At 45.8% G+C, this 16712-nt stretch overlaps 1 protein-coding gene across 1 annotated transcript in view; it reads left to right on the forward strand.

The window, feature by feature from the left end:
• The first annotated feature begins 5021 nt into the window (after positions 1-5021).
• LOC120025073 (A disintegrin and metalloproteinase with thrombospondin motifs 18-like) overlaps positions 5022-16712 on the forward strand; it is a 58394-nt gene continuing 46703 nt past the window's right edge. The window contains exons 1-7 of the mRNA XM_038969508.1: positions 5022-5224; positions 5306-5445; positions 5812-6029; positions 6175-6353; positions 6541-6819; positions 7256-7444; positions 8469-8521. Of these exons, the coding sequence (XP_038825436.1) occupies positions 5022-5224; positions 5306-5445; positions 5812-6029; positions 6175-6353; positions 6541-6819; positions 7256-7444; positions 8469-8521 (1261 nt within the window). The remainder of the gene's footprint in view (positions 5225-5305; positions 5446-5811; positions 6030-6174; positions 6354-6540; positions 6820-7255; positions 7445-8468; positions 8522-16712) is intronic.

Raw genomic sequence — 16712 nt, forward strand, 5'->3', positions numbered from 1 at the left:
TTAGACTGGGATAACTGGGATGGGGGATAACTGGGATGATCGTAAGGATAAAGTGTTAAGCCTGGAGGTCAGTCTTGAAAGGCAATTACCCAGAATCCTGTAGACTGTTTGGGCTCTCAATGACAGAGAAAATAAACAGTGTGAGAGACCCCCCACCGTACCCCTCCTCCCAATGTGTGCTCATGTCACATCTTCTGATTGATGATCCCATAACACAAGTGTGGTTGTTGGGAGTGTTAAGTACATAGGATCCAATTAGGATATATGCTGAGGTTAGCCTATACAGTATATCATTTGACTTCGGCTAATGTGTGTTCTTCAGTGAATCTCCCGAAAATGATGACCATGACTGAATCCTGACTTAGAGAGACACTAAAAATTATATACGAACAGTGATTAATCTAAGTCGAACATCACTCCTCAAAAGTACATAAAAAGTAATTGAAAGTATTCCATGCATGCTCAATGGCAAAAAGCATATGGCATCGGTGGTATGTCGTGCAGACAAAACAGGGTTATTTCTGCTCAGTTACGGAAAATCACAAGGGCAAAGGACGAGCACTGACTGAGTGACAGGCAAACATATGGCTGCCACAGTGGCAACCACTAAAAGCACCCAAAATAAAATCTAGGAGAAATAGCAGAACTCCTCCCCCCAAAACGCTTGCAGATATGAGCAGCAATGAAATTACAAGGGAATGAGGACCGTAAATGAGGAGCAGATACAGGGAGCAGTATACGGATGCTGACACAAGAATCTGAACTCAAGCCACAGCTGGAAAAGGGACTACCACACAATAAGCAAACAAACAAATTAAAAACTAACAAAACTAATGGAGGAAAAGAGAATGGGAAAAACTGGCAAAAAATCTCTAAGGTTACTCTTTGGTTATGACCTCATTGAGTATTTGTGTTATTGGGTAAATAATTTGATTCAAAACAGAATTCACTAATTATCTTTGCCAGCTCGCAGAGCAAATGCTGAGGAAACTGCTGTGGTTTGCTTATGATAGCATACGCTTTGCATATTGAAATGACAGCAAGTGAGAGCTCTCGGTTCACAGTATGTAAGCTAATCATGTCTTTTGTTATCAGATGTCATGTCCTGTTGCGGTTTCTGGGATTTTATATCCGTCCCCACGAGAACCACACTGGTTACATGTATTCGTAATGTGATATCTTGTATTCCTCTCCTGAAACAAACAACTTAGCTGTCTGACAGGCTCCAATGAACATAGAGGCTTGGGTGAACTTCTTAACATTTGGGACATTTTGGACAGTTGGTCAAGCGTACCGTATATAAACTCATCTGTGAACACAGTGGTGTGGTGTGGCCTTGTTCAGTTTGGGGCCATCTGTGGCCACTCTATCCTACATTGTCAGGACTGAAAAGAGAGAAGAAAGAGAAACATTGGAAAACAAGAACCATCTGGTAAACAACCACATTGTAGTCAAAGCAAAATGTGTTTTCCTGGCCTCCGTCCTCCTTGCAATTTAACAGTTCCATAGGTTGGGCACATTAGGAGGGCTGTGGGTGACTGGCCTGACACCGCCGATGTCAACCGCATTATCTCAGAATGAGTACTTTTGAAATCCTAACAGCACAGACAACCACACTCTTAGAAAAAAGGTGCCATGTAGAACCCTTTACACAGAGGGTTCTACATGGAACCCAAAATTGTTCTACCTGGAACCAAAAAGTGTTGTACCTGGAACCAAAAAGTATTGTACCTGGAACCAAAAAGGGTTTTCCTATGGGGACAGCCAAAGAACCCTTTTGGACCCTTCACAATCCCGTCAATTACTGATTAAAACTTGGATAAGGTGAAGAAAATCATATGTATTTTAGACTTTAGCCCTAACTCTAATATCTGCAACAATATATATTTTTTATTATATCATAAACTGGCATATTTTTTTGGGGCTAAGTATACAGTTTTGTTTAATACGAATCATAAAAGATAATATTGCCAATCATAGGTACACAACCTTATGGTAAATACGGTCTATAATACCAAATAACAGCAGGGAGCTTATGACGCTGAAAAGCTATTGACAGAGAGCCGTAGAAGTAAGCTACACCTAAAGATGGTCCTGTCACAGCTGTCCTCTGTCAGCTCCCAGACATGGCAGGAGCTCAGGGGACTTGCTGTGACACAGGTCACAGATGTGAAAGTTGGTGGAGGGAGAGGTAATGGGTAGCTACAGCTGAGGTGTCAGTGTGCTACAGGTGGCCTAGACTGCGTCACATCATTAGTGGAAAACATCCTACCCATACAGCCCACAGTAATATTATAACACATGAATAGCCAAATACTCTGATTCTGAATAATTTCACATGGTCTAGTGAGTGAAGCTGGTTGGTCGAGGTGCAGCTGTCTTTTCCCTAATAGGCTAGTGGCAAGGCCCACAAAAATGTTTGATACCCCTACCCGAGGTATAACAAACCACAACCATGTTTTTCCATATCTCTAAGGTCTTCCATATATGAACTGGATAGATGTGTAAAAATATTTTACTGCAAAAGGGGTTCAATTGATAGATTGTGACACACCCCTTTAACTCAGTGCAGAATAAAGCCTGGCTAGAGGGGGTGGGATACATATTGCAAGCTTTGATAATGCTGACATTTAGAATACAAGTAGTCAATTGTCTGCCTTGCATACAGAAACAAACAACATTAGGATATCTTAAAGCATTTTGGAAATATAGACCTGTAAACACACAGATACAATATGTGGAAATACCACCTATGAATATTTATGATTTTTTTGGGTAGCTGTTCAATAGACAACTTTCCAGGACAAATGTGTTCTCAGTCAGTGCAGTACGGTCCTGCCTTACAAAAATACATACAGGTACACTTTTGTTGATGTTGTGGCTATTGTAATCAGCTCTAAGGAAAACAAATGGGCTCAGACATCGAAATAACATTTTTGGGGGTTCAAGGTTCCTAAAAGGATTTTGTATCTTTATCCCCTAGTCTTGCAATTAGGTCAGGGGGTTATCACAGATTAACTTTATACTTAGCCTCAAATGCAATATGGCTGCCATAATAACATTTGATGGAGGTAAAATCACATGTAAATATGACATTTGTAAATGAGAGGCATTTTTCAGAATTGTGTAAATTTGATTCTGAATCCGATATGGCCAACATGTTTACACTCAAACACCTTTGCCTGCATATAAGTAGCCCTTGTTCTTTTTGTATTGTGTTATTCTGTCTTTAAAATGGTGTCATAAGGCTCTTGGTATATCTAGGACTATAAGTGGCACTGCCATACCTCTGTTGTGTTTGAATAGCCGAAGCAAACTAGTTTTTCAATGTGTGTTCATGCTTAATCTCAGCATATCAACAATGGGCAATTCCACACAATACAAGCACATAGTAACATAACCAAGTTACAGGGAAGAAAACATTATCCAACAGTAGTGTTTATGTACAGCCCTATAGTCCATACTAAAACTAAGTGTGCAAGGTTGATTCAAAGTCTTTGAGGTGACCAGGACATGAGAGTGTCTTCAAAGGGTGAGGAGACAAAGTATCCAGTTGTGGTTGTAGTTCTGGGGCCTGACCAGCTTGCACAGCTAACTGGTCTTTCTGGGAAAGCTGCAGCAACAAGGGTAATATACTTCCTATATAATTGGCAGGGTATCGGGGCTCTGGGGTGATCAGTTTCTATTTCTACAGTTAGCTATAGGCATTCAGCAAATCAGCTTGCATACCAAAGAGACCCATTGACTAACTGGGATGTTATCCTATCCGGAATGATGCTGGGGCTACTCCAGTAGCGGAAAGGTTGGTTGTCTGGTTGTGAAGTATAGTCTGTGAAAGGGCTGTCACAAACAGACTTGCCTTTAGATATTTCCAATGCCTAATTGGCCTGCCGGTGGAGTTTTTTTTAATGTTGAATGAGGCAAAAAGACATAGCACAGCTCCACACACATATACATTTGAAGATGATCCCTGGGCTTTGATGGACAACAAAAGAGTTGCAGAGGATCAAGCATGGTGCACAAATGTCACAGTCAATCCCCAGCCACCATAAATAATCACATACAGCAAGTTGTACCTCTTGTTTGCCATAAATGGCATACTGTACAGTACCAGTCAAAAGATTGGACACACCTACTCATTCAAGGGTTTTTCTTTATTTTTACTATTTTCTACATTGTAGAATAGTAGGGAAGACGTCAAAACTATGAAATAACTAACGGAATCATGTAGTAACCAAAAAAGGTTTAAACAAATCAAAATATATGTTACACTTGAGATTCTTCAAAGTAGCCACCCTTTGCCTTGATGACAGCTTTGCACACTCTTGGTATTGTCTCAACCAGCTTCATGAGGTGGTCACCTGAAATGTATTTCAATTAACAGGTGTGCCTTGTTAAAAGTTAATTTGTGGAATTTCTTTACTTCTTAATGCATCTGAGCCAATCAGTTGTGTTGTGACAAGGTAGGGGTGGTATACAGAAGAACGCCCTATTTGGTAAAACTACCAAGTCCATATTATGGCAAGAACAGCTCAAATAAGCAAAGAGAAACGACAGTCCATCATTAATTTAAGACATGAAGGTCAGTCAATACGGAAAATTTCAAGAACTTTTAATGTTTCTTCAAGAGCAGTCACAAAAACCCTCAAGCGCTATGATGAAACTGGCTCTCATGAGGACCGCCACAGGAAAGGAAGACCCAGAGTTACCTCTGCTGCAGAGGATAAGTTAGAGTTACCAGCCTCAGAAATTGCAGCTCAAATAAATACTTCACAGAGTTCAAGTAACAGACACATCTCAACATCAACCTTTCAGAAGAAATTGCTTGAATCAGGCCTTCATGGTCGATTGCTGCAAAGAAACCTAGCAGACTTGAACCATCTCCGCAACACCGTCTCCTCCCAAGGAGCCAGCATTGGAAGGTACGAGGAGTTGCTTTGTGGTCTTATGGAACGGTTCCAGACCTTGGCCGCCACACATTGCTGGAGTAATTCCGTGGGTTGTCTGTCAGGCAGCCTACCATGACGGTAACCTCCCAGCCCCTCAGTAACCCGGCTGTTAGCAGCACGACCTCCCTGGCCACCCCAGTTTCCCGGCAACCCCGCTTACCTCCCCCGGAACGCTTCGCTGGAGAGTCAGGAACCTGTCGGGCATTTCTCGCGCAGTGTTCTCTCATCATCGAGCTGCAGCCCTCCTCCTTCCCCTCGGACCACTCGAAGATAGCGTAACTCATCACGCTGATGTCTGGAAGGGCTCTCACCTGGGCTACGAATGTGTGGGAACAACAGTCAGCTGTATGCCTCAGTCTGGAGGAGTTCGTGGCAGAGGTGAAGAAGGTTTTTGATTCTCCATTGTCCAGGAAAGAGGCTGTCCGGAAGTTACTCCAGCTTCGGCAAGACTCCCGCAGTGTGGCAAACTATGCGGTGGATTTACGCACAATGGAAGGTGAGAGTGCCTGGAACACGGAATTGCTGTTCAACACATTCCTAGCACGGATTATCGGAGGAAGTTAAGGATGAACTAGCAGCCCGGGAACTACCGGCGGATCTCGACTCACTCATTGCCTTGACCATCCGGATCGATGGGCGGCTACGGGAACGTAGGAAGGAGAGAAGATCCAATTCCATTCGCCCGCCCAAGGATTCCACCTCCCCCTAGTGTCTCCGAAGTCTGCCGATTCACCTCTTCCCGAGCCGATGCAACTAGGCAGAGCTAGGCCATCCCCAGCCAAATGTCTACACTGGCTTCACACAAAGAGTTGCCTGTATTGCGGAACTACTGGTCATATTGTGTCTTCCTGTCCACTTAAAGACCCAGGCTCACCGGTAGGGGCGAGTACTCTGGTGGACCATACAGATAACTTTTCCTCTCCCCTTACTCACAGCCCTTTCCATGCCATCCTGCTGTGGGGGAACCAGTCGAAATATCTCCGGGTGCTCATCGACTCTGGGGCTGATGAGAGTTTTATGGATGCTACCCTGGCATCTGAGCTGAGCATCCCCACTCAGTCCCTCTCCATTCCCATGGATGTTAGAGTGCTGGATGGGTGCTCTATAGGCCGGGTCACCCACAATACCATACCCATCAACCTATAAGTGTCAGGGAACCACAGCGAGGCTATTCAATTCCAAGTCTCCTCGGGTTACCGTGGTATTGGGATTCTCGTGGCTCCAGCGACACAATCCCCTCATTGACTGGACTGCTGGTGCTCTCATGGGCTGGAGCCCATTCTGCCATGCCCATTGCCTGAAGTCAGCGCAGCCTGCCCCGGGACGTCTTCCGGTGGGCTCAGAAGTTGCCCCGGACCTCTCTGCCATACCCAGGGAGTACCAGGACCACCGGGAGGTTTTTTAGTATTGCCCGGTCCACTTCACTTCCTCCGCACTGACCCTATGACTGGGGGATTGACATTCTCCCAGGCACCACACCGCCCCGGGAACGACTGTAATCTCTGTCAGGTCTGGAGACCAAGGCTATGGAGACCTACATCGAGGACTCCCTAGCTGCAGGGTGTATCCGTCATTCTGCCTCACCCGCCAGCACCAGGATCTTCTTTGTGGAGAAGAAGGACAAAACCTTGCACCCGTGCATCGACTACCGGGGCCTCAATGACATCACGGTGAAGAATCGGCCTTCGAGCCACTCCAGGGGACCACCGTTTTCTCGAACGCCTACCACCTGGTGCGGATACATGGCCAGCAGTCACTACGAATATCTGGTCATGCCATTTGGCCTTACCAACGCTCCAGCTGTGTTCCAGGCCTTGGTCAATTACGTTCTCCGTGACATGTTGAACCGGTTGAATCTTCGTCTACCTCGGTGACATCCTCGTGTTCTCCCACTCAGCCCAAGAACATGTGCTCCACGTCCGACAGGTCCTCCAGCGCCTGCTGGAGAACTAGCTTTTTGTGAAAGCGGAGAAATGCGAATTCCATCGAGTCACCATCCCCTTCCTTGGTTGCATCATTGCTGTAGGGAATTTACAGATGGATCCCGGGAAGTAGAGAGCGGTGGTGGATTGGCCCCAGCCTATGTCCAGAGTGCAGCTGCAACGTTTCCTGGGATTTGCAAACTTTTATTGCCGCTTTATACGGGGTTACAGCACCATGGCTTCCCCCCTTTCTGCACTCACCTCTTCCAAGGTTCTGTTCACGTGGTCCCAAGCTGCGGACCGGACGTTCCGGGACCTCAAGCACCGCTTCACCACAGCTCCCACTATTGAATCCTATTGATTCATCCTGACCCGTCCCGTCAGTTCGTGGTGGAGTCCGATGCTTCGCATGTCGGAGTGGGGGCATGTCCTATCCCAGCGTTCTGCCCTGGACCTCAAGTTACATCCCTGCGCCTTTTTCTCCCATCGCCTCAACACCACGGAGAGGAATTACGATGTGGGGAACCATGAGTTTCTCGTGGTGAAGATGGCATTGGAGGAGTGGAGACACTGGTTGGAGGGGGCGGATCATCCGTTCATTGTGTGGACGGATCACAAGAACCTGGAATATCTCTGCAACGCCAAGCGCCTCAATTCCAGGCAAGCTAGGTGGGCCCTGCTTTTTAACTTCTCACTCTCCTAACAACCGGGATCAAGAATATCAAGCCGGATGCGCTGTCAAGCCGCTATAGTCCCTACAACCTTGTACACCGAGACCATCCTTCCCACCTCGTGCCTGGCGATGGCACTCAGCTGGGGAATAAGGAAGCAGGTCGGTGAGGCACAGCGTTCCCAGCCAAACCCCGGGGTGTGTGTGTGTGTGTGGGGGGGGGGGGGGGGGGGGGCAGATAACCAGATGTTTGCTCCTGATGCTGTCTGCCTCTTGGGAGTGGGCTCACTCCTCCAGGCTTGCCTGCCACACAAGCTCCTGTCGGTCCCTGGTCTTTGTGTGGCAACACTTTTGGTGGCCTTCCATGGTCCCGGACGTCTCCGCATTCGTCGCCGCCTGCACGATCTGTGCGCAGAACAAGACTCCTCGGCAAGCTCCGGCTGTTCTCCTTCAACCACTGCCTTTCCCTCACCGTCCCTGGTCTCACATATCCCTGGACTTCATCATGTGTCTCCTCCCGTCTGATGAAAACACCACCATTCTGACAGTAGTGGACCGGTTTTCCAAAGCCGCCCACTTCATTCCTCTCCCCAAGCTACCCTCTGCCAAAGCGACGGCTGAGCTCATGGTCCGGATCCATGGACTCCCAGTGGACATGGTCTCCAACTGGGGTCCTCAGTTCTGGTCCCGGTTCTTGAAGGCGTTCTGCACGCTCATTGGGTCATCGGCCAGCCTGTCCTCCACACACCTCAGTCTAACGGCCAGTCGGAGCGAGCCAAACAAGACCTGGAGACGACTCTTCGCTGCCTTTTCTAAGCCAACCCCACCACCTGGAGCCAGCAACTCGTGTGGGTTGAATACGCCTGCAACACCCTCCCCTGCTCTGCCACTGGGCTCTCGCCTTTCAAGTGTTCCCTGGGTTATCAGCCCCCACTCTTCCTGGAACAAGAGGAAGAGGTCGGCATACCCTCGGCCCAGATGTTTGTCTAGGATTAAACCTATGTCTCACAGCCCTTTGTCTCCTGTTTTTAGGCCCACCCCTCTTCCCCGTCTTATTGACAGCCAACCGGTGTACACGGTGAGGTGCCTCCTGAAGGTTCGACCGCGGGGCAGGGGATTCCAGTACCTGATTGACTGGGAGGGTTATGGCCCGGAGGAGAGGTGCTGGGTCCCCGCTAGGGACATACCGCTGAGTTTCAACGCTGGCACCAGGGTCAACCAGCTGTGCGCCCAGGTAGGATGCCAGGTGGCGACCCTAGAGGGAGGTACTGTCACACCCTGATCTGTTTAACCTGTCTTTGTGCTTGTCTCCACCCCCCTCCAGGTGTCACCCATCTTCCCCATTATCCCCAGTGCACTTATACCTGTGTTCTGTTTGTCTGTTTCCAGTTAGTTTTGTTTCGTCAAGCCTACCATCATTTTTCCCATGCTCCTGTCTTTCTCTAGTTCCAGTTTTTTAGCTATCCCGGTTTTTGACCATTCTGCCCTGACCCTGAGCCTTGCTGCCGTTCTGTACCTTGTCACACCACCCTGGATTACTGACCTCTGTCTGCCCTGACACTGAGCCTGCCTGCCGTTCTGTACCTTTCGGACTCTGCTCTGGACTACTGACCTCGCCCATGACCTGTCGTTTGCCTGCCCCCCTGTTTCTGTAATGAACTGTTTTTTACAGTTTTTTACTTAGTTTTCTAAGTAAAAAAACAATGGAGAAAATGTCTCCCATAACTTTCTAACATGGAAATAGCTGTTATATCATTCAGCCCACAGTAGCACCCAATGTGTGGTGTTCAATATAGGCCTACATTCCATGAGGCTTTTGAAAAAAACATGCTGGGCTTGCCATTTATCCACTTGTCCTTCAGACAAGGAGGTGACTGAAAATGTTGTTGTGGTGTTTGATGCAAGAAACCACTTTACAAAATAAAACACATTATTATTCCCATACCATTATTACAGAGAATCAGACAAATTATGCTACCCTGCCTATTGGCTACTTGTCACGTTCTGACCTTAGTTCCTTTTTTATGTCTTTGTTTTGGTTTGGTTAGGGCGTAAGTTGGGGTGGGCATTCTATGTTGTTTTTCTATGTTTGTATTTCTTTCATACTCGTCATCAGACGAGGACGAGTACCGTTACAGAACCACCCACCAAAAAAGGACCAAGCAGCGTGGTAACCAGGAGCAGAGGGTTCTGGACTCCTGGACTTGGGAGGAGATACTAGACGGTAAGGGACCCTGGGCACAGGCTGGGGAATATTGCCGCCCCAAGGAAGAACTGGAGGCAGCGAAAGCTGAGCGGCGGCGGTATGAGGTAAGGCAGCGCAACAGGCACGAGAGGCAGCCCCCAATTTTTTTTGGGGGGGGGGCACACGGGGAGATTGACGGAGTCAGGCGATAGACCTGAGCCAACTCCCCGTGCTTACCGGAGGAAGCGCAGTACTGGTCAGGCACCGTGTTATGCTGTCAAGCGCACGGTGTCACCAGTACGTGCTCATAGCCCGGTGCGCTATAGGCCAGCCCCCCGCAAGTGCCATGCGAGTGTGGGCATCCAGCCAGGGCGTATTGTGCCGGCCCAGCGTGTTTGGTCTCCGGTACGCCGTTTCAGCCCAGGGTATCCTGCGCCGGCTCTGCGTGCTGTGTCTCCGGGGAGCTGGGAGGGTGCAGTGCGTCCTATGCCTGCGCTCTACCCGTGCCGGGCAAATGTGGGCATTGAGCCTAAGGGAGAGGTGTGAGTGGTATGCACCAGATCTCCAGTGCTCCCCCACAGCCCGGTCCATCCGGTGCCTCCTCCACGCACCAGGCCTCCTGTAGGTCTCTCCAGCCGGATGGGTCTTGTGGCAGCCCCACGCACCAGGCTGTCTCTCCGTCTCCTCCCTCCAGGTTCTCCCGTCTGTCCTGAGCTGCCAGAGCTGCCCGTCTGTCCTGAGCTGCCAGAGCCGCCCGTCTGTCCTGAGCTGCCAGAGCCGCCCGTCAGTCAGGAGCTGCCAGAGCCGCCCGTCAGGAGCTGCCAGAGCCGCCCGTCAGTCAGGAGCTGCCAGAGGAGTCTCCCGCCTGTCCGGCGCTGCCGGAGTCTGATGTCTATTAGGGGCCCGCTGCAAGGGTCCCCAGTCCGAGGTTGGCAGCGAGGGTCGCCGCTCCAAAGGCGCCACCTAAGTGGGCCAAGACTATGGTGGAGTGGGGTCTACGTCCCGCACCAGAGCCGCCACCGCGGTGACCCTCCCCTATAGGTTCAGGTTTTGCGGACGGAGTGGGGTCCGGAGTGGGGTCCGGGGGGGGGGGATACTGTCACGTTCTGACCTTAGTTCCTTTTTTATGTCTTTGTTTTGGTTTGGTCAGGGCGTGAGTTGGGGTGGGCATTCTATGTTGTTTTTCTATGTTTGTATTTCTGTGTTTGGCCTGGTATGGTTCTCAATCAGAGGCAGCTGTCGATCGTTGTCTCTGATTGAGAATCATACTTAGGTAGCCTGTTTTCCCACTATGGGTTGTGGGTAGTTGTTTTCTGTGTCTGTGTCTTACCATACAGAACTGTTTCAGTCTCGTTCATTTCTCTTTTTGTTTTGTCATTCAGTGTTCAGTTGCATTTCATTAAAATGGACACTTACCACGCTGCACATTGGTCCGATCTTTCATACTCGTCATCAGACGAGGACGAGTACCGTTACACTACTTAGCTTATTCAAGCCTGTCTCCCATTACACCACTACCCCTTTAAGACCAAACAAATGCTCTTTACCTGACTTGTTTTTCAAAGATGTACATGTGTTGTGCTCTTGTAGGAAGCAATCACTCTACACGCAGCTCTCGCTTTGATTTCAAAACCGCTCATGACCGCCCATGCTGTAAACAGTCCAGTTCAAAGTAAATTTCACAGATCCATAAATAGCAATGGTGTATTTAAGTGATAATGCCCAAGAATCTGGTGTTTGGAGGACATATTGGTTTGGCAAACTGTGCCAATATATCCTCCAAACACCAGCTTCTTTGGGATTATCACTTTTATACAACGGGTTACCAACATATTCAAATAATGATTTACATATTTTCATTAAAAATGTTATTTTGATGAATTTATTCATACTATTTCATCCTTCCACAAGATATAGTCCCGAAAACAAATGTAGGGTTGCTACCCAAGCCGGCTGGTCGTTTGTTCTATTGGTTCGGTTGCCAGAGACGTGACCCAGTCGTTCAGTATTTTTGTTCTGCATCTATGGACGCGACCCGGTTGTTTATTCTAAATGTTCCATTGTCATACTAGCTGGCAACGTTCTTATCCCTTGATTGCTAGCTAGCCAACTACGGCTAACATACAGTCATGTCAAACAGTGCAGACAGAATAACAAAAGTACCTGCATTCGTTTAAGCTGTTTTCTAGAGACATTTATTTGGATGCATCCATAACAATGAGCTAATGAGGCACGATTTCACCTGGCATAGAAAATTAATTAGGGCACTGTTGTTCCGAGGAGCTAGCCAACAACACAGCTAACACAATAACTTCAAACTGAAGCTGGAAAGACTGCAAACTAGCTGCACTTTGTTTGGTATGACCTTTTTTCAATTGAGAGTTATTTGTATATATCCATAAAAATGATGCCAGCTGATTCATGATTTCGACTGGCTGAGAAACGCTGCCTGCCTCTCTCGTCCCGACTCCCGAACCCTACACGTTCATTACTATGTGACAGTTGGAGATCGAATGGTCAATATACCACAGCTAAAGGCTGTTCTTAAGCACGATGCATCGTGGAGTGCCTGGACACAGCCCTTGGCCGTGGTATATTGACCATATATATATTTGACTTCCAGCCTGTTGCGATGAATCGCTTACTCAGGGAGAGAGGAGATGTTTCTAAATATGGGTCAAATTGTTGGTGAGAAAATGGAGGAAGAAATTAAAACAACTATTTCCACAGCATTACAACTATAAAGCTGACACTGGCTAGATAGCTTATTTTCATTGAAATAGCATGGCTAGTTAGCTAGATAGCAATATACTTCTGTTTAGCCTGTAACTAATGGTTGTTACGTTGTGGATCAGAGCAATAGTTCTTTGTACTTGTCATTTGGTTGAGACTATCTTTCTTTTGGAAAATAATTGTTTACTTTGTGTATATTTGTTGTGTAATTCGTTGGCTTGGCTAGTTAGCAAGCTGAGATTTATTTGCTCAACTTGGCTAACCTAGCTATAAAGCACGTCACTACGCGGAGTTCCTGGATACAGCCCTTAGCCGTGGTGTATTGGCCATATTTGATTTTATTTTATTTAAACTTCATTTAACTAGGCAAGTCAGTTAAGAACAAATTCTTATTTATAATGATGGCCTACCAAAAGGCAAAAGGCCTCCTGCGGGGACGGGGGCCTGGGATTAAAATAAATAAATAAATACAATATGAATATAGGACAAAAACACACATCACAACAAGAGAAACAACACAACACTATAAAGAGAGACCTAAGACAGCAACATAGCAAGGCCGCAACACATGATAACACAGCATGGTAGCAACACAACATAACAACAACATGGTAGCAACACAACATGGTAGGAGCACAAAACATGCTACAAACATTATTGGGCACAGTCAACAGCACAAAGGTCAAGAAGGTAGCGACAACAATACATCACGCAAAGCAGCCACAACTGTCAGTAAGAGTGTCCATGATTGAGTCTTTGAATGAAGAGATTGAGATAAAACTGTCCAGTTTGAGTGTTTGTTGCAGCTCGTTCCAGTCGCTAGCTGCAGGGAACTGAAAAGAGGAGCTGCAGTAGATAGGGCTGCAGTAGATATCTCAGATAGGGGGTAGTGAGGCCTAAGAGGGTTTTATAAATAAGCATCAACCAGTGTGTCTTGTGAAGGGTATACAGAGATGACCAGTTTACAGAGGAGTATAGAGTGCAGTGATGTGTCCTATACGGAGCATTGGTGGCAAATGTGATGGCCGAATGGTAAAGAACATCTAGCCGCTCGAGAGCACCCTTACCTGCCGATCTATAAATAATGTCTCCATAATCTAGCATGGTAGGATTGTCATCTGAATCAGGGTTAGTTTGGCTGCTGGGGTGAAAGAGGGGTGATTACGATAGAGGAAACGAAGTCTAGATTTAACTTTAGCCTGCAGCTTGTGCTGAGAGAAGGACAGTGCACTGTCTAGCCATACTACCAAGTACTTGTATGAGGTGACTACCTAAAGCTCTAAACCCTCAGAGGTAGTAATAACACCTGTGGGAAGAGGAGCATTCTTCTTACCAAACAACATGACCTTTGTTTTGGAGGTGTTCAGAACAAGGTTAAGGGTAGAGAAAGTTTGTTGGACACTAAGAAAGCTTTGTTTTAGAGCATTTAACACAAACTCTGGGGAGGGACCAGCTGAGTATAAGACTGTATCATCTGTATATAAATGGATGAGAGAGCTTCCTACTGCCTGAGCTATGTTGTTGATGTAAATTGAGAAGAGCGTGGGGCCTAGGATTGAGCCTTGAGGTACTCCCTTGGTGACAGGCAGTGGCTGAGACAGCAGATTTTCTGACTTTATACACTGCACTCTTTGAGAGAGGTAGGCCAAAGACCCAGGCCAAACCAATCCAAAGACCCCTAAGAGACACCAATACCCCTTAGCCGGCCCACAAGATTGGAATGGTCTAAAGCCAGTCAGTTGATTATAGACAAGTTTTTCCAACACTTTTGATAAACGGTGCAAAATACCATATACCACAAATCCCCAAGGTGCCTTATTGCTATTAAAAACTGGTTACCAACAGTAAACAAGTAATATTGACTCATACCCGTGGTATACGGTCTGATATACCATGCCTTGCTTACTTGCTATCTGTCTCATGTTGTACCAATCATCAACAAGAACAAGACTGAATTCTGTTGAATTGTCTGGTCTAAATTCTTGTTAGGAAGATGTTGCTGTTCATGTTTGACTGATGATGTTCACAGGAATCTCCAAATGCTATGTTGAACAAGCACCACGCATGAAGGAGGGGGAGGAAAACATGCAGCTTCTTTCTCTACATCTTCACCAAGTCATACAATGTTTGCTTCATGAACAACTGTTACATCAGAAATAAATACATCATTATTTGAGTTTATTCTGTTTCTAATGTTTTTTTATGCCTGATGTGAGTAATTTTGTATTGTTTTGAAACATTTATTAAATATGTATTCAGTCAAAACTCACTTATTAATTTATGTTTGCTAAAATAATGTATGTTTTGTACTGTTACTTTTTACATACTGAAACAGTCTCATTATTTTTGAGCTAGACTATGGTCGGGGAAATGTCTACTGTAAAGGTCTACTACCATTTTTTAAATGTTGTAGATGAATGAAATTAGCCCCTTTTTTAAAATAGTTTGTTGCTACTGTCTGGTGAGGAAGTGGGCAATATGGAATACATTGGAGGAGGAAGGGAGAATTCATGAGAAACCAGAACTTGCACCCTGGTCCTTTCCTCTGCTGCCTCCTTTTTTATAAATTCCTTTTAAGAAAACATTTTAATCCAGCCTTTGTGGTTTGGAAAGTATAGTGACTATTATTGCTTTAATTTATTTATCAAACAAAGTAGGTACTTTTCTCAAAACAATCCCATCTGTGGATGGGAAGTGTCATCATTTTTTTTCACATGGACTTAGTGCTTGATACTTCAGACAAGGAACAATGATGGATAGCTAATTAAAATGAAGAAAAAAAATTCGGTGCTTTTTTTCAATACATAAATGCTTAAATTCTACCAAATAAGTTGTTTTCGGCAATTATCCAAAAACAACTACAAAAACGCCATTACTTACCCATTAGGCTGAACAGGTATAATAAACTTGTGTAAAAATGACCATAACAAGCGTTCTAATCCCCTGTAAATGCACTCTAGACAGGTGTAAAGAACACGTGAACAAAAAATGACATTTGACACTTGGAAAAAGCAAGTGCAAAATGATCATAACAAGTGTTCAAATCACGTGTAAACACACACTGGACAAGTGAAAAAAACACGTTTGCAAAAATGACATTTGACACTTGAAAAAAGTAAGTGAAAAATTATAATTACATTTCATACAAAGGTCAGTCAGGTGGGCAATTTCTTATAAGACTCCAGAAGTGGAATGAAAATCTGACCTTGAATTATAGGCTACGCAATTCGCATCCAATCAAATACTTTCTGTATCTTCCTTGGTGTGGAAAGTTGCTTCGACCTGTAATATTCATTTAAAATCTCTATATCATTTCCACTGGGCATATACGTCAGTTCAACGTCTTGTTTTGATTTACATTTGGTTAGTTGTCAACTAAGGTCAATTCAACGTGTAATCAACAACAAAAAATGATCATGTCATTGGATTTAGCTCTCAAAACTGGGTGAAAAAAAAATGAAATGCCCTTATGATGACTTTTTTGCAAATCCAATTTGATTCAACGTGAAATTGAATTACGTGGAAACAACGTTGATTTAAACCGCTTTTGCCCAGTGGGTTGTGTGGGGAGCACGAATTTGTTCAACTCAACACTGAGCCAAAGAGAGTTAAGAGCTTTCCTACACAACAGTAGGCTACTCATCTCAGAGATGATGATGCTCTTTGCTGATTGGCCCCGCTTCGTTTCCACCCGCGGGTGCTACTGCTGCTTTACAGTCTGCAGGAGCTGACTGTCACTGTTCACTATAGAGAGCACAGTCAGCACTCCGGCGATTTGCTACCTGTTTCAGAAAGACGCACGAGTGCGCTTTACCTCTCCAGGCACAGCCAAATGGACCCGGCGGACTTGACGTGCTTATATGTAAAAGGCACCTAAAGAAATTAGCAATGTCTTACAGTTGCATTATGCGCTGCCGCAGGTTATTACTTCTGTGTTTTTTGAGGAGGTAACAGAGGAGGATATTGCATGCCAACATGGATTGCCTTTTTCTTTTGATATGGACTTTGCCTATCCCACTTGTCAGCTGCACATCAGTGAAGATTTTATCTACTCTGTGGTTCTGGAACACATTGAAGGCAGGTGACAACTGTATAATCAGATATACGTTTAAATTGCAGTAGGCTGCCTGTTACAGTACACTGTTGCGCTTGTTGTGCCATTAACTTGTTCCTACCTGTCGTTTTGCAGACGCTGCATATCTACTGCTCACATTCCATTTACTCTGTTTCGTCCACTTTTGCCAGTGACACCA

Source organism: Salvelinus namaycush, chromosome 30, assembly GCF_016432855.1.
Source record: "Salvelinus namaycush isolate Seneca chromosome 30, SaNama_1.0, whole genome shotgun sequence".
NCBI classification, from domain to species: Eukaryota; Metazoa; Chordata; class Actinopteri; order Salmoniformes; family Salmonidae; genus Salvelinus; species Salvelinus namaycush.